The sequence below is a fragment of the Anopheles stephensi genome, chromosome 3, assembly GCF_013141755.1.
Source record: "Anopheles stephensi strain Indian chromosome 3, UCI_ANSTEP_V1.0, whole genome shotgun sequence".
NCBI lineage: Eukaryota > Metazoa > Arthropoda > Insecta > Diptera > Culicidae > Anopheles > Anopheles stephensi.
The window spans coordinates 65,154,360-65,173,159 of NC_050203.1; the positions used below are offsets into that span (position 1 = coordinate 65,154,360).

The window sequence follows — 18,800 nt, forward strand, 5'->3', positions numbered from 1 at the left end:
ACCGTGTTTCCTGGAAACGGATTAAACACTAGGCCATGTCTTTTAGACGTGCTCCATAGGACCAGCCCAGGAAAGAAGAAGAAGAAGAGTATGGAAGGACAGTGGAGGAGCCGCTATAAAGATGTGCATTACAAGCTGAGGGGTGATCTCACCATCGTGCTTTGAGAATTAGCCTCGCCAGGCTCCTATGTCCAATGAAGCTTAGTGACATTTGAGCCTTATACAAACATGATCCTGTATATGAAAAGGCTCGTTGGAGAATGCAAGCTGCTTTCACAATCAGATCAATTGATAGATGAGGCCCATTTGACTACAAATCTTCTTGATAGTCAAGGTCTCCTAGACGATGAGGTCTCTTGGTAGTCGAGCCTTATAGACGACTACATTCCATGGACGTCGTGGTCACTTGGATTTCGAGACCTGTCGGGCGTTTCAACACATTCAGAATATCCTTTTGGTTCGATGGCAGCTACAACTAATTAGCAAGCAGAAACAAATATTTTATTGTTACTGTTTCTGTATCTTTATCTTTTTATTAAGTGCTGCAAACTGTGGAAGCATTAAGTCCAGCCGTCATCGAAGAGGTGATGCATGCAATTTTAAGCGCCATTGCTGAACCCCAACTATCTATTTTAATTTAAAATAATTAAATATCATCGCCTAATCGCTACTCTGCCTTCCCCAAAAAGGCTTCTTCTCATTAATCCTTGAACACACCTCTTCTATATATACATATAAAATCGACGCACGACTTTTTTTTGTTGTTGCTCCGTGCACCAGGATTTCACTGTAGCAGCACGGTTCCCCGGAGCTGACGATGGATGAGTGGGTTAGTGTCTTCCGAGTTGCTGCTTCCTCCTGTGCTGTTGGCAAATCGATTTATCTAATCTCCGTTCCTGCCCTACCCTGGCAGTCCGCAGAAGGTGATAGGAGAAGAAGTCAGTAAATCAATCATCATCAAAAACACAACCCTCCTCGTCAGGTCCGATCGACTTTCCCATCCGATACGGAAGGTCACTTTGGTGGGTGTGTTCCGGTGTGTTGCTGGTGATATGTCCCGCTAGTGGGGGAAGGGACGTGACAGGTCATTAAAAGGTGCTCTCGGCTCTAATCAGCTGTAGCCACCGCGTTCGAGCGCGTTGAACGCGAAAAGATTGGTAAAGAGGGAGGGAAGGAAAACGTTAAGGGTGAAGATTCGAAAAAAAAACGCACTAAAAACTAAACAAAATAAAAGCATGCAACACAGATGAATAGAAGAGAGAGAGAGAGAGAAGTACAGAGCAAGAGAGAGAGAGACTGGGAGAGAGATAATGCCCGCGAGCGCGAAACGAAGAAGATTCTAGTTGACCGCGCGCGACACATGCTGCATGATGGTGGCCCCCGGCGGATTGAAAAACCCGCCGCGAAGCGCGAATGTTGTCGCGATCGATCTAGTGTGATTCCGATGTCGTGTGTGCCCGGCAGTCAGTCGGTCGCCATTGTTCAGTTTCGGTGCGTTGCTCAGATTGCGCTCGCCCAACACGTGGGAGGGCCCGTTGTAAACAAACACTGTGAGCAACTGGAGGAAAGTCACTGTAATTGTACAAGTTTTCCCAGAAGGGGTGTTTGTGTGCACAATAATTAGCTAGAGCGACTTCGAGTGAGGTAGATTTGTGAGCGTTGATTAGATCAGATGCATCATCATCATCATCAGCATCCGTGAATGTGTGGTCGGTGTTGTGTCATGTGTTGATGTAATGTTTCTATTCCGGCATCGGCTGATTTGAAGGGATATCGAGTGATATTAAAATCGTTTCAAAGTGACGATCGCCAAATGATCTGATAACAGCTCCTAGCGCGTGTCTCGCAAGATCGCCATTTTATGAATCAAATTCTTGAGGAGCTAACCGGTTGGAGGACTGACTTTGCTGGAATTGACCGAAATCTTGGGCGATACTATTCTACAAGGCGAGCCGAAAACAGTGGTGTGTGAGCGCGTTGAGTTGGTTGGGATGAGATTACGACTTAATTTATTTTCCTCCCGTTGTGACCGTTCGGGGTTTCGATATCGTTGTTTTATTTTGCTCGTCGTTTGCCATATGTTTGTTCCATTCATATGTTAGCTTGTTGGTCGATTGGCTGTGTGCGTTATGTGTCGACGACTATTCGCACCGTTTGGAAACGGTCGTCGATGGCGTGGAACAAGAAACGGTGTGCATGTGTGTGGTTTATTTTTAGTGTAAAACCACAACGAAACGACAGGTCCCGCAAGACAAATGTGGATAGGTGGAATGTGATTCGGCCCTTCTTTTCTTTTTGGACTATCCGGACGCGACCGGAATGTCATAATCGAGGGGGGTGTTGTTCGGGGCGAGGGTTGGGAGGGTTGCACTGGGGTGCGTCTGTTTGTGTGGTTACAGTTGATAAACAAACTGATAGCAGGTGGTGCGCTTGGTACACCGCGCTGTTTGAGAAACGGGTTTTTGTTAGAAAACGGTTTGGTGATAATAATGCATGTGCTATCGTTGTTCCGGCGTCTTTGGCCTCCATGGCGACGCTTAGTTGCTTTCCCTAAGCCATGCCGGTACAATTTCCTCCAAGGTTCTCTCTTTGTGGTGGAGAAAAAAGAGTTACTTTTCTTGCATTGTGTTCTGGTTCCAGAAGCTTTCTTCTTATCGGTGATTTTAATCAAACTATTGTGAAATTAGAATTTGACTCTTTTATCTGTGTTCTGCTTTTTTTGTTTTGCTGTTGTCACTGGCTCATATTGATAAGAATGTGCAAAATAATTCCAAAATAGGGTCAGCATTTTTTATGTTGATCATGCGAGAGTTGTTAGGTTTTTAATCAGTTTCAACTATTCCTTTCATTGTAACATATGCATTAAAAAATAGACTTTTAATTGAGGTTTTTTTCATACAATGACCCTGGGACTTAGAAGTACACCCAACCATCCATTGTCTTTGGTACCATATTGTATTATATTGCCTAATCAGTTGATTTTGAGCCGCTATGACCAATACAGTTGAAAAAGAATTGTTCGTTCATTCTATGAAATTTCCTTTAAGGTACTTCCTGATGACCGATTACAACTGCTTCAAATTTTTCTTCCTCTTCTTCCTTGGCACTACAGCCTCCACAGGTCTCGGCCTATCCTTTCTGGGTTTCTTTGACTTAATTTTACCCGTAGTAAAGTAGTCAGCCCTGCGTACGGGGAGGCGGTCTGGATGGGATATGAACCCAGGTTCTGTGTGAAGACCGGCGCCTTTATCGCCTCGGCCGCCGGACCGCCCCATTTATCACTCTCTAGAAAAAAATCTAAAAGAGAACATTTTTATGCCATCCAGTCAGAATTTTTGCCAAAACTTAAGCATCAGCAGCAGCTTCGAATATCCTGAAGATAGACAAGAGACATCAAATGGATCTCTTCAATAGAATTTTAGATTAATCCGCTACCAACAAACAGTCAGCAAAACATTCGAATTCGAACAACTCCCACAGTATCGTTAAGGCTTGGAGAAAGGGCTGAAAATGCAAACATTTCTTTGTGAGAGAATCATGGGCTAGGTAATTATCGTTAGATCGCTTATCACCAGGAAAGACTTTTTGTAGAATGTTTCTAGAAAATCTGATCCAACATTTAACACTGCAGATTTTAAATTACTAAATTACTATAATTTAAAAACAATGTTCTCAACCTAATAAAAATAGAGAAATATGATCTATACAGTGGATTGTTGAATTGCTCAGGTGAATGCGTGAAATGTACAGTGGAATATTGGAAGCCCTCTGTGGAACTTTACAATCATATGATGGAATCTACAACGACGGATGGCATACAGTCAGGGAAGATTCAACTCATCAACTCATTGGGTTCAATTAAGGAAAATTTTATTTACCTATTTATTTCCTTATTATGAATTAAGATGGCTCGTAGCCGTATTATTAGCATCTGTTATGTTGATGACGTACAATAAGCGCAGGGCATGTCTGGGCACAGCAGGTTGAAAATTCTAGAGCTGCATTGCAAAGTTCTCCTAACTATTGTTGGGAGAGTCAATTATATGATGGAAGAGTTATACAACGGATTTGTAACATCCTAATATACATTTTATTTCTTGTAATTCGATAGTCTAAGATTTGAGAAGACATTTTTACAGACAAGACAGGCATAGAGGAAAATATTTAGTGTAAGTCTGCCCTTCCCAGATAAATTAAGGCAAAGTAAGCATATCGGCCAGCCCGTTGTTAAAGAATAAAAAAGCAAAGTTAAAAGTAAATCTCTCTCTCTCACCTACTTCCATTGGTAATAATAATTGAAATGTTGAACGACGTAACAACACACCTCGGCCATACTTTATTGCAGTGTGCGTTCGCCAGGAAACATCCACCACTGTGCTCATTTGCAATTGCTCAGTTGCAGAGGGTGGGTTTCGTTCGTCCGTGCAACTTTTCTCCCCTGGCCAATGCAATAAAACGGTCATTGCAAGGGGCTGCCAAACTCCCCATTTTGGCGGCCAGTCGTGTGTTAGCCGCTGTCCGTCAAACTCTCTAAAGCGTGGAGGTGGACGGTGCTAAGGTTTGGTCACCGGAGCAGCAACAGGAGATGCAGATTTGACTGGCGATCATTGCGACCGCGACGGTGCGTGTGTCTCGTTGCGGTTTCAAGCAACACAACCCATCGTTCCTTCCCTCGTGAGTGGTTTGCGCGCGCGTGGATGTGATTTTATTTTAAATTTTAAATTGTGACAGAAACGACCGGGATTTGCTGCTGCTGCGACTTGGTAGAGTTTGTTTTATTTCGTGTCTGTTTTTTTTTTTTTTATTTGGGTCTCTAGAACGGTGAAAAGCCATTTACTTTGCCCTGCGTCTCATGGTTGTATGGGTTTGTCCCTTTTACAACCAACCCACACTTCGCCTACCGGTCGTGGCCAGACAGGAAAACACCACCTTCACACCTTTAGAACGCAGTGTCGGCTGCAGTTTTGTCTGTGTCGTTGGTCATATTTTGAAGCTTCGGATGAAGCAGTGTCCGGTGGTGCAGTGGGTTTAGACATCGTAGAGAAACCTGCAATCTTTGTACACATTAGAACATTCTTATCATACAATATTTTAGTGCTTAAATTGTTTTAATTTTGTTGTTGTAAAGAATCGTATCGGTAGCAAAAAACTGGTTAAAAGGACAATAATTTTCCTGAAAATTTTAGAATTAAATTGACCAAAATTTGAAGTTGAAAACGATTTTGGATCTTAAACTTACGAATTAAAATTTCTTTTGATTAATAATGACTAAAATATTGAATAATTTCCTAAAAGTTAGAATACTGCTTAAAAGAAGGTAAAACTCATTTCAATGCTGAGTTCTCAAAGCCCACTATCCCTTGCCTGAGGGGAGTTGCGTGTGCTCACCTTGGTGGCGCCCAGAATCTGTGTCCCCAAAGAGCACACAGAACGGAGATGCTGTAACGTGAGTGGAGCTGGTGGAGTTGCTACGGTATGCTGCCCCCAGATGTGTTTGCCGGGACGTAAACCGGCCATTGGCCCACGTCAAGCGACGGCGACTCGGGCAAACTTCATGATCAACCCCCCCGACACACTCCCCTAATGCGATCCAGCTTTTCTTCTGCGGAGTGGTGTGCGTGCGTGCGTGCGTGTGTGGTGGAGGGAAGGAAGTTTCGCTTTTTTTTCGTTCCCGACCCCCCAAACGATGGCCGGAGCTCGAGAACAAATCTCGGTGAAAAACGGTTTTCATTCCATTCGCAGTTCTGTGCGATTGCGGAACGTACCGTGCGTGTGCCGGCGTTGTCTCGGGCGCCCGAGACAAGTAGTTGCTGTGTAAGAATATTGTTTCTTGGCGATACTTAAGTAGATACACAAAATACGCGTGTGCTGTTGAGTCGTTCGTTTTTTTCGTCACAGTGAAGTATTCTTCTTAATGACCAACATCCCAAAGGAATAGTAGTTAAACCCCTCAAGAAAATTAGGACACCGATCTCCTTCCTTTCAGTTCGCTTTTCCCACCCAACTCCGAACCACCAGTCGTTAAATCGATCAGCACCGAGAGAAGATTACTGTCGCCCGTGTTTGTGTTCGCGCTGACAAACTCTGTGTCGGTTTTTCGTGCACCGGTGACGAAATTGCGATCGCAACGGTACGGCATTAGTCGTGGGACATGTTTACAAACATCCACGCAACCATTTTCTTCGGCAACCGGAACCGTCCGCGCCGGATCCGACTCCGCTAATCCTTCCGTGCGTTGGCGATCACGAAATGATGGTAGTCGTCACGGAGAAAAGTAGCGCCATGTAGCAGCGATCAATTAGCAGTGATGCGATGCCGTCAATTCGGCCAATTCCGGACGAATGTTCTAACAAGTGTCAAGTGTCCCGGCATCCCACACTCAATTGTTTCTTTTCGGACGGAGGCGGAGATGTTGTGCGTATGCATTCCTTTGCGATCAGTAAGGAAAGAGCTGTTAAAATCTCTTTTCGGTGTTTGATGGTCCGTTTTTCATGTAGGAATGATCTTCAATTCGATTTTATTGTGTATTGTGTATAGATCATAGAGAAAAATTTTGTTGAAGATCGGCTTAACTCTTTGTTTTAGTCTTCAGAAGGGTTCTAAAACATCCTCAACTTTCTAATTCATCACTCCTAACAGAAACGCACTAATAGATACTAAAGCTGCTTTCTTTCACATTTGAAGAGTAAGGACAAGCCCCTCAAGTCAAGTCATTCAAATGGAGACATCTTGAGCAGTGATACTTTAAATCGCCGCGATACGCGCCCCCGGTGGTTCAACTTGTCAGTGAGATCTCGGTTATTTTTATTTTTAGATAACACAATTGTTCTCCGACTACGCTAGTTTTAATTTCGCGTATTAATGTTACATTTGTTCCACGCGAGCGAGGTGTTTCGCTACGAAATGCAAGACCCGCAGACCGAGCAGCAGCACCCGGGAGCATATATCAGTATATCCGGCTGCCTGTGCCTTTTCGGGTAACTTATGATAGGCCTTCGCTTTGGCTACCATCTTCAGCACCGCCAGTTGGTGTCGATTTTCAAAGGTTTTGCTACCGGGCTTTGCCATTAGGAAGCTTCACAGCATTCAGCGGGGCTGAATGAACCCACCCGAAGTGTAGAATCTCTTCAGTGAGGAGGAATTTTTTTCTCTTAATTTTTCCACCCCACTCGAGTCTTTCCGCCCGTTGGGAAGGGGTTTTTGAGCAGGAACATAATTTATGGCAAATAAAGCGACGTCGGCGGTAGGCCACGCGAGATCATCCATACCGTGCGTTTGCGTTGTGTAAAGAACGATCCTCTTGGCAAGCCGGGTTTTTGTTGGTGGTGCGTAAATTAGACGTTTTTCTGAACCATTTTTCATCTTTCCTCCCGGCGGTAACGTGCTCTTCGCCTTTCTTCGTGCTGCGTGTGTGAGAGTGTTTTTTTACAATAACTCGTAAGGTAGTTGCGCCTTAATAGTAGGACCGTCTATTATGGTCAACTGATTTTTGCTCCCAAATAGTGCAGTGTGCAGCTGTGAAAAAGTAAATTTGTGATTTGTGAAACGAGGTAAACAAAAAAAAAGTTCCTCCAGCCAAGTGAATAAAGTGGTTTATGGCTCCATCGGTCGAGTGTGGATCGTAATGTGGTGCGTTGGTGGTTGTTTTCCCAGCTGTTGCTGAAGCAGTTGCGCATCGAATTCCATTTCCAACTGTTACTTCAAACGGGTCGAAAGAAAACCTAAACTAGATGATCGCAAGCGCCAGCGAGCGGTCCATCAATCGATCGTATTGTGAGACGGGCGCTCGTCAAATCGTTACGCGTTAGGCGTTTGGTGGCGTTACAGTTCCGTTGGTGGCGAGCGAATGTTGTGTGTGGCGGGAAGTCACAGTCAACAGAATCACGATGGATCGTACGTGTTACGGAAAGTTTGATCCAGGAGCGCGGCAACCGTACCGCTGTACGCTAAGGGATCGTGGAATTGCACCAGGATGTAAGTTTTTTAAAGTTATCTGTCATGTTTTTGCGTTACACTTTCTAACACGAATATTTATGTCCGTCTACTTATTGTTCTTCTCGATCAGCCGCTAAAAGCGATCATATTTAATTAAGCGAATTTATCCTGGAATGTTTCACTAGTTGGGGAATGTTATACAGAATTCCAGTGTACTGCTATTGTTAGAGATAGATTAAATAGAGAAAACAAAGAATGGTCACGTACTAATAAAGCTCTATTAATAGCAAGGTCAATGCTATTTTTACGCTTGCAACAGGCGGTTGAGTTCGTTGTGGCAAGAATAATATTGACCTAAAACACTCGTAGTTCATGCTCGACCTCTCTAGTATCCCATTATTTTGGCTAAGCGAGACCCTGTTAATGTCTATTACAGGTTTTGCAGATTTAGTATATCATTTTTTCTTCAGGTATGCAAACTTGTTAGTAAATTTAGAATGCACATCATTTTGTTGTATTATTCGTTACATGAAGCAATATCGCTAGTGGTATCCTTGTTGAGTGGATATTGAGACTGAAAAGACCATTAAAAATATAAATGAAACATATTTGAATTTTCTTGAGCAGCTTCGGAATAAGCTAAGTTAGAAAACCTTATCTTAATCAGGACAGAACCATTTTTAAGATCTCTTCCATCGATCGCCAACCCGAGTTCTGATGTAATATTTGATGCCCATATTCAATCACTTGATAGGAAAAACTACTGAACTTGCAAAAAGATTATTACAGTACTGTTAGTTTGGTGGGGCGGTCCGGTGGCCGAGGCGACAGCGGCGCCGGTCTTCACACGGCAGGGCCGGGGTTCAAATCCCATCCAGACCGCCTCCCCGTACGAAAGGCTGACTACTTTTCTACGGGTAAAATTAAGTCACAGAAAGCCAGAAATGGCAGGCCGAGATCTCTCGAGGTTGTAGTGCCACAGAAGAAGAAGAAGTTAGTTTGGTGGATAATAAAAATTGTTATGAGTTTTTTTTTACTTTAGTTTGATAATAAAGGTTAAAACAATTATACAACCATTCAGTTAGACATCTGATTCATCTATGGGGGATTAATCACCATAATGATGGTGATATGTGCTGGCAAGCTGTACATCAGTAGAGCAGAAGGTAGCCCCCCTCTCTCTCTCTCTCTCTCTTTCTCTCTCTCTCTCTCTCTCCCTCTATCTCTTCTTGGCCTAACGAGCTTTTAGGTTACGCCTGCCACTTCTGGCTTACTGAATTAATGATACCACCTAATTGGATAGTCAGTCCTCACTACCAAGGATCGGTCCGGAAAGGATTTGAACCCCGGTCCTGCTATATGAATTTTGCCCTTGATTTTTGTTTGGGTTTATAAGTAGCCTAAACAACCTTAAAAAATAAAACTAATCAACGCTCGTATTAACTGGATGTTTATCAAGCCTTATTTAGTACTTGGTCTCAAGATGCTGGGCGGCTCCATGTTGTAGTAAATGGTCTAAAACACAGTGTTCGTTAAATTATATCTAGTTAAAAATCAGAGCTGTAATTAAAATAGTTGAATTACAAAGAATCGATTTTAGACTTCCTTATTTTGACTATTTAAATTTAAATAACAACAAGACAAAACACGTAACAAGTGTCTTTAACATAACCAACACCCCTTCACTTCCAACCCCGATCTTCATCCCCTGCAAAGTCGAAAGCTCACGCAAAGCCAACGCTTCCAAAGTTCACCAATAGATGGTGCTCGCGGTGCACAGAGCCGATCGGTCTGGATAAAGAAGTTGTACTGTAAAACACGTGGTGTTCAACGCAACTATTTAAATTCCAACGGACAACTTAAAGCAAACATCCAGAGCACGATGATTGTTTACCCCTTTTTCCCACTCTCTAGCGATCTAGCGTTCGTTCGTTCGTTGCGTGGGTCCCTCTCAGGACGCCTCCAAAACACGGCGACCATGTGCCGTCGCGTCTCTGAGGTCATACGTTCAAAATGGCATTCTTCCGACACCTATTTCAGGTGTTGGTGCGACGGTGGCGGCCTACTTCCTGTCGCCATCGTGCTTGTGTCCACACCGATGATGTCATTAACCGTACACAGATGGTAGGCTAGAAGAGCTAATGTCAAATAGCGTCTTTGGGTAAATGGCTTTGCCGTACGGGAATCGTTCCCTCCGGTCGCCAACAGTTTCTTTGCCTTGGGTCGATAGGAGTGAAATTCATTCATTTTTGCCTGATACTCTTTTGCGCCGGCGCTGACACGGTGAAAATGGAGGAAGGGGATGAAGAGAACGGACGGTAGTGGTTATGTGTTAGTGACTAATCGATCACTTCAGAATCGGTTTGTTTACGCTGAGCGTGTAAGAATATGATTCATTCTGGTAACCCTTGAGATAAAAGACCATGTCTGGAATTTGCACAATTTTTAAAATGTTTTTCTACATTTTTGTAGTTTATAATAGTAATGCTCAGGATATTGTTTTGGGTAAACACTCCTATTTTTATTTTATATAAATTTGATTTTTTTTGGCCTTCAAGAAGATATTTGTATAAAGTTGGCTACCTCCGGAGGTTGGTAGTGTTACAGAAGATTGACAATTTCGCTGATAAAATGCAACATAGTTGGACTACATTGCCACAACATACAGACAAGATAACAACTCCCTATAAACATAAGCTGCTTCAAGTTCTTTTCTCTGTCGATGTGAGCATGCGAACGCATTCCAGCATTCCCAGCCACTCAATCCATTCGCTCAAGCGCTCATCGTAATCATCGTTCCAGTTCGCTCTCGGACCGGGCACATATGCTTTCCCTTTCGACCCACGACCCAACCGTGTTCATTCGTTGTAATGCAAAGGCCCCAGCGCACAAGACTCCACGTGAGTGCCTTGGTGACTCCTCCGCCTGAGATCTTGAGCGGCTTCTCGCGAACCTCCGGCTTTTGTGTGGTTGGCGTTCACGATCGCGGTGTTTGATGGTATTGGTGCACAGGGATTTGCATTAGCCAGCACCACCAACAGCAACAACCCCGAACGCCAAAGCTTTAATCGCTGACGGTTTGATTTAGTATTCATCGAATCATCGTCATCCGCGCGTCATTTCTTGTTGTCTCTCGGTCGCTGAGAAAAGAATACAACCAGAGTTAAAAAAAAGTATTACCATAACGCCAAAAGTAAAGCAACTAACCGATATTGTTTTTAATCCACGTTTACATTGCACGTATTGTGAGGTACAGTGTAACAACACAGTGGGAGAGAAGTGCTTGACATCGCGCGGGTCGATGCTTCTTGGACCACCACCTCGGCGTTAGTGCGGTACTACCTTGACGGCCAAATGTTCGGGAAAACGGCATTTTCCTGCCCATTCCTGCGTAGTGAGGCATAGTGAAAACTTGGAAAACATTCCTTATGGTGGAAAGTGACATTGAAGCCAATTGAAACGAGAAACATCCTGAGGGAAACGATCAAATCGGCATAAGTGTTGTTCTACTGATAGACCATAGACCATCTCCGTGTAATTTGTCCATTTTAAATCAGATTACCAAACTACCAAACTTAATAGAAAAAGTTAGTCAACAAAACTACGAAACATGACGGGTAAGTGGCGCTCCTGTTCTCCTTCTCCAACTCGATCATCTGTTCCGAACAGGTTTTTCTGTGACGTCATCAGTTTTATGCGTGCCAGCTAGGGAATAACGAGTGAGCAAGACAGAGGTAGAGCAATGTTGAACGTCGAGAAGAGGAAGTTGTTGCTCCAGTGAACTTGAGATCACTTCTTCACCCTGCTTGCTTTTTCTAACTTACTCAACCGTTTGGCCAGCATGCGATTCCTTCCTCCGACAGGAAGCAATTTCAGCACGGGCACAGTCCAAGAAGAAAGATGGAATGTATGTTTGCTTGTGCGTTATTGGGATGGGTTTTTCGCTGTACGATCAAGCATACGAGGGAAAAAAGAAGAAAAATCTGTCTGAAATGTGATTGTGCGGTCTTTCGAGACGCTGGCAAGTCAGCGGCTATTTTTAGCATTCCAAACACGCCACGAAGCTACGGCTTCTTCCTACACATACCAGCCAGGGGCCAAATGGACGAGGAAAAACGAATGAACCCTTGCGTGCATGTTGGGGGTTGAAGTTTTTTTTCCCCCTCAAAAGATAATAAAGATATCGAATCACAGATCGAATGAATTTTGACAGGTTAAGCTAAATGTCTTGCGTTCTTCCAAATAAATCCAGTCACCCAGTTAGAATAGTAAACCGGATATAGAATCGATAACACCATCAGAAGGGTCAGCAAGCGATCAAGCGATCGCCTACCGAGTGTTGCCGTTTTCAGCTCATGCAAATCGGTATCGAACCGAGTGTTGAAGCTCGCACGGTGTGGGAGTGTTTGCGTGTTTCGTATGGAACATTCATTTTATCATTATGTACCTCAGCACCTCAGCACCAGACATTCGCTTCCGAATGGTTTCACCCATCGATTTAGCCAGAACAAGTAATATGTTAAAGTTTTGTAATCCTCCTGCAAACTCACGGGATCGGTTCGGTGGTGTGAGATATGCTTTCGAGCGTTCAAGAAGAAATGCTCCCATGTGTGTATTGATTGGTTTCGCCACACAGCGGTAAAGTCCTTGAAAGTTTGATTGCGATTCCAACCTTGGCAAAAGGTTGTTGTTAGGGTGAAGTGTTTCATAGCATGATGAAGTTATTTTCTCCTGGTTTATTGATTTGAGTATACAAACTTTGCAATACAAATATACAAAATACTGATATCTATCACATCGAGACATAGAGTCTAGCTTAGCTATGTACAATTGTGTCTTACCGCGATTCTTGCACGGCCTATGCTAATCTCGTTCGGCTAAGCTGAAGCATCTATATTGTTAACGAGCTAAACCCTACTAAACTACGTTTGATCGCACTTTGGCGCATATTTAATAGTTCGTAGCAGGTACAACTTCAATATGGACAAGATTATCCTACCGCAATCGTTACTGAAAAATCACAATGTTCAAATGATAAATCAAAGGAAAAGTTTAGCGTAATATTTGTTTACACACTATCACTTCCTTTTCTACCTTGGCCAATCGACCTCTTAAGTCATACCTGTCATTTTTGGCTTACTAGTCTTATGGTATCGAATAGTTGGATAGTCAGTCCTCAATATAGGGAACGGCCCAGATTGAACCGCGGTCCTCTGCTGTGTGAAGACCGGTGCCGCAGTCGCATCTATCACCGGGACACCATCACTATAAGTGTGATATTGTTCCTAGCGATATAAATCCAGGGATGAATAAAATATGTTGTTGAGACGTCTGTAAGTATGCAAATTGCTATTTTTCTCTTTTGATTTGCATATCATCTATGGGTTGTTGAAAGAAGAGGCTGACACGTGTTAACTAGCAATTAAAAATGTGTGTGCGCCAATTATTCGTCATAAGTGCCAGCATGATGGTAATCTTATATCTTGGCAAACTAAAACATTTCTTGAAGGTTTATAGTTTTAATAATTAATCAGTAGATCTATTAAAACGTTCCATAAGATAAGCATTCAGATTTTATGACATTTTATGAGTTAATAGTTATACTCACTGAGTATCGGTTCTTATATTTGTGAATGGAAAAGGATATGCAAAGACCGTCTAAAATATATTGTGCCTAATACAAGCTATTTTCTGAAGAAGTACCAAGTTTAAGGTTCTTAGCAAATTTCCAAAGAAGTGAAAATCAAGTTCTATATTAGTAAAGCTGTATAGAGACGTCTCAAAACTCATGCAGCTGTAGAGACCGGGCAGAGACCTCTCGAGGTGATAGTGCCAAGGAAGAAGAAGGAATGGAGTTTGCAATATTTGCTTTTAGTGCTAGGCAATGACAAACTATTTACGACTAATTTATCATCTTGATACTCTTTCCAAAAGAGGGAGTACTTCATGCTAGTCTTCCATCGTTAAAGTGGTTCAGCTTAAATAACATCCTTTTGTTTTGTACCGTACGGCTCTTAGGAACCGAGTTACCCGCCCTCCTTATCCAGCAGCTCCACGACACTATTGTTCTTGAAATTCTTTCAGCGCAGTACTGGTGGGAAAATCGTGAGCAAGAAAGACACACACGACACAGCTCACCACGCCACAGAAGGGCGCCCATTTGCTCTTCGTCCATTCAGCAAATGCTGAAGGCTCCCGTTACCCGACTTTTTTCTTTTTTTGGCCCAGCCTCGTCTAAAGACATTATTTTACTTTCGCATTTCCTTTTGCAGGCGCTTTTGCGCGGAGGTAGAGGTGATCGTGTTTCAATGTTTTATTTGCATGTTTTCGGCTCACTGTGTGTGCCGCCGGTCGGTCCGGCTGACATGATTTCGTTAGCGCTGCGGTCACTACTGGGCGGCTTTGATGAAAGGGGTAGCCGCATTATGGTGGCGCTTGGAGAGTGTGAACACGAGCCGCACGAAAATATTGCTTGGTCGGGAGAAGGAAAAACTAGAAAAATGTCTGATCACAACCACGTCGTGAAGCGTATCGTTTGTTTTTTCCTGTCACGATGTTCAGAAGAAATGATCAACAAATGAGCAACATTGAATGCAATCAATCTGCGGCTGCCAGCGATTGTTTATTTTTGCGCTTGTAGGAAGATAAGCGGTTAGCGGTCAGATTACTCACCAAGTTTTATGTTTACTACTAAATTCATTATACAAATTATTAGAAAGTTACAGGCTCATGTGCATTGATCCAGATAATGATGCCAACTTATTTTGCCAAGCTTCTTTAAAGATTTACAATAACGACATTACCAGTGTTTTCGATCGCATGATGTCACACCATTTCCAACCATTTAAAGCATTCCCTCAAACTGTGTTGATTATTAATCTAACTGGTTTTCACATTATGGCCAACTTTGTAGGCTCGCAGATGACGATATCCAAACGTTACCGATGAAGATCGGTGGAATTTAGCTTCCATAAATAATAAGGTAATATTATCATATAGCAACAAGGCCCCGATCACCATGTGCCCCGAACCGGACCACGATCTTTGACCATCTTTCGTTATCCACCATCCATCTACGGAACATCCGGCATGTGTTTCAGCATCGTTCAACCATAGACGATGCTTTACCGATCAGTGCGCGCATCTCATGCTACTACGGGAGAAGCATATCTCAATGAAAATCCACCCTCCCCCTGAAAAAACACGACACGGAGCTATTCTCGCAAAATCGAACCGACCATCTTGTTGGAGAGAAATCGCGATAGAGATTCAGAGAGCAATTCCCAAATAAACCAAACCCCAGGCAGCTTCTCCGCTGGGGAAATACCGCGTCCGAATTAGTGTGTTGTGTTGCGCCACAACACCTTCGCAGCCAAGTGAAACAACACAAACCTGACCGAGGTGTGCGCTAAATCTGGTGGCGGGCATGTCGTCATGGGACTGTTATAACTGGGTAGATCCTCTGTGTGATGCGTTCCTAGCATTTCTTCGGCAGGTTTGTGGCGTGTGTGACAAATCGCCACCGAACGGCTGGATTTGCTATGCGCACCTTCGAGCCACTTAACCGATCGTCTTTCGTGACGTATACAGTGCATCCGATCGTACGCACTTAATGTTGGCCACTCGTGTCACATCACGTCACTCTCCCAACGGACGGACCGCATGTGTCTAATCTGGCGTGTGTGTGATGCTGCAAAATCTGCTCTCGCTCTGGTGCGTTTGTGAGCGTGTCAGTGACGAGTGGGACCAGAAGCCGCCAACCTGCCCGATGCTAATGTAGTATCAGTGCAAACAGTTTGCCGATCGGTCGGTACCGGTGAAGGCTCTCGTAATTTCGATCCGAGTCGCAAGGTTGTTGCACGGGGTTGTGAAGATTCGTGCGCATCGTTAATGGTTCGCTGTTTGTTCGACTTAAGTGTGGAGTTACTTTACCACAAAAAACAAAAGCCCTACACTATGTATTTCTACCAGTTGGAAGGTGTTTCTGTGGTGTAAATCCAACCCAATGACTGTGTGTGCGAGTGTTTTGATACGGGCGAGACGGAGAGAGAGAGAGCGAGTTTAAGATAAAGCGGTGTGCTATCAAATCCTAAAGATAACATAACTGGTTTACAAAGTGTTCCGCCACCAGTGTTGCTAAATCAAGCAAGAGAAAAGGTTCGAACGGAATGCACAAAACCGCGTACAACCAGCTGGATCAAAATGTGTCATTTTATTTACAAAAAAAAGCTACCTTTGTTGTGCTGTTGTGGTGATGTTTAAGTAGTAGTTTAGTAGTAGTATCAACAACATGTGAAAGTTCTACCCACGAGATGTGTAAGCGTCACGTCTCGTGTAGGTGTGTTTCTCGAACGACTCTCGATACGACAAACGTCAGTGAGATTTGGCTCGCAACGTCTCATATACCTCCTCCCGTTCGTGCAACAGCAACATACGAGAAGAGTACAACCGACTGGTTCGGGTTCAGTTTTGTTGGCAATATTTTTAGTTTAAATAACGATAATAAGATCATGGTCGTGAGAGTGGACACCATCGCGAGCGAACGGCTTAAGAAACACACAGACAAAAAGATAGGGCGTTTTGTTTTTCACACGATCGTTACGTTTTGCTTGAGATCGTAAAAATATACCTATTTCCCTATTGAAAAGTAGCTTATTCTGATGCGCGTTCGATGATGCGTGGCAGTAAAGACGGATAGCAGATGAACGATCAACAACAAAAGAACAATATTGTGGTGCACCTCTCTTATCTGTCCTAACTCCCTCTAACTGTGTTGACAATGGCGATGGTGGATTTGGGCATGCGTGTGCTGCCATTTTTTTTCTCACCCTCTATCGACATTCTCGAGGGTCATGCAACACTCCCAAATCAACCACCCCCCTTAAAAGCGATCTAGGTTTTTTTTTCTAGGGCCATAGTGTCCTAGAAGGATTTGTTTATGTTTACGCTCGCATGAACTCGTGTTCACCCACCACCACCACCGGTACGGTATTCATTCGATCGCGATTTTTCGCACGAACAGCGCTGCCGCTGCTGGCGGGGTCGTGAACATAATGATCTCGCGCACATATGCTCTTGTGGCGTCGAACGAGGTGTGGTTGCAGGTCTTGACCTTGGTCTGGTTCGTCGCGTGCTCAAACATTGCGAGCAATAATTGGTTCGCGTGAAAGATGTTTCCGATCAGTGTGTACTTTTGGGTTGGTTGGTCTGTAGGTTGGGAAAGCAAATGTGTCCCGACGCTGCGCACGACCCATTATTAGTCACAGCATGGTGGAGCTATTTTTGAAGCAACTGTTTAGTCTTTGAAATGGATGGAAATTCTGTATGGCACACGGGGAAACTTTTGTTATGCTTATGGTTCACGATCATCCTATTAAATTCCATCTAATACAGTTTTGCTTCAGTCTGTAATGTCTATTCAATTTTAAGGAAAGGAAAGGAATATCGATCCCATTTTTTTCTAAAGCAGAAAAAAGAGAGAATTGGCCCGAAGAATTGATTTGCGCACCGAATGTGAATTCAATAGCGTTTTCACTTTGTTTGTCTCGTTTTCCATCCATTTGCGTTTGGGTGCGTTTTTCCATTTTTCCGAATCTAAAAATAATTTCGTGCAAAGGTGTGCAGTAAGGTAGAAAACCATTTGAAATACCTTCCGGCACACGCACTCGATCGATGGTTTGTCTTAGCATGTACAGAACCGAGTGTTTTCTGATTTTTTGAGCATTGTTTAACGATCTGTTAAGATATTTTTTAATAGACGAATGGGGTTTAGAAAACCTAAAGCCTCTAAGATCTCACACAAATAAATTGTCCTATAGTTTCTTCCAATTCAAGTCTATAATTAGTTCCAATATTTTATTTTCATGTGCTACATGATAATCATCAGCCTAGCCAATTTAAACGATTAAGTGGCTGAGGACAGTTTTTTTTATTGCAGCAGATTAGTGCATGACTTCATCAATACCGTCTTTTGCAATGCGAAATGTCGCAGTCGAGCTTCTTTTTTGCGCTCGATATCTGTGTCTGCATCGTGCAATAATTGTTGGGGTGATGACCGCGAGACATCCGTTGGTGTCACGATCAATAATGATATTCTACGAGCGTATATCTTCTGTTTGGATGGAACTCATTTCATCTTCTCGTGGTGCTTAACGCTTGGTTACGAATTGACGAATAAGCTACTTTTCAATTAGAATTTCATTCATTTATGGGAAGAAAAGTTTATAAAACTAAAATATTACTAGTACTCGTGCATAGCAATGATAATATTTCGGTACTTTAGATCCATTTGCAAACAGTATTAACAAAGCTAAAAGAGTGAAACGATTTTACTGCAAATAAGAAGTTGTAAACGTTAGTAAAGTTAGTATAAAGCATCCATCCAGTAGCTGTTGTGCAGAGACAAAGTGGCAGCACTGTACCGCCATGTCCCGTAACACACCAACGAAAGGAATCGTCGCGGGTCGGTCGGAAGGTTTCGAAGATTATTTGGGTGAGTGTGACTTATGTCTTTGGTGGTGAATTGGTTGCCCAATTTACGTTCCTCCTCCGCTGCAACACTGCAACACAGTCGACATTACGATGGGGCAATCGGAATCGCATCTTAATGTGTTTATTTATAACATTGTCCATCCCGGCATTAATTTGGACGCGAACCTATCATGACGAAATATTGCTTGAAAACGAATACTAAATATCTCTCACCTGTGCCCTAAATCTAGTAAATGTGCAACTCATCAACAAAACCAGCCTGTGCTCCACTTTTCCGGAGCACACATTTGCCACACTGTGACTGCTGTGGGCACGTGCACACGTTCTCCAGCACCCACCCCATCAGCACTCATCAGCAAGGGCATCGGAATCAA

General features: G+C 43.3%; 1 protein-coding gene across 8 annotated transcripts in view; it reads left to right on the forward strand.

The window, feature by feature from the left end:
- The window catches only part of LOC118511688 (paxillin), a 56,246-nt gene that overhangs the window by 15,842 nt on the left and 21,604 nt on the right, over positions 1 to 18,800 (forward strand). The window contains exons 1-2 of one of the 8 annotated variants that reach the window (XM_036055081.1): positions 15,670 to 15,786; positions 18,218 to 18,427. The exons of 1 other annotated variant lie outside the window; for it this stretch is intronic. In XM_036055081.1, the coding sequence (XP_035910974.1) occupies positions 18,361 to 18,427 (67 nt within the window). In that variant the 5' untranslated portion in view covers positions 15,670 to 15,786; positions 18,218 to 18,360. Of the gene's footprint in view, positions 1 to 7,518; positions 7,975 to 11,044; positions 11,553 to 15,669; positions 15,829 to 16,075; positions 16,093 to 18,208; positions 18,428 to 18,800 lie in introns of those variants that run through there. 6 more of the 8 variants (XM_036055080.1, XM_036055082.1, XM_036055078.1 and 3 more) reach the window with 6 other exon arrangements.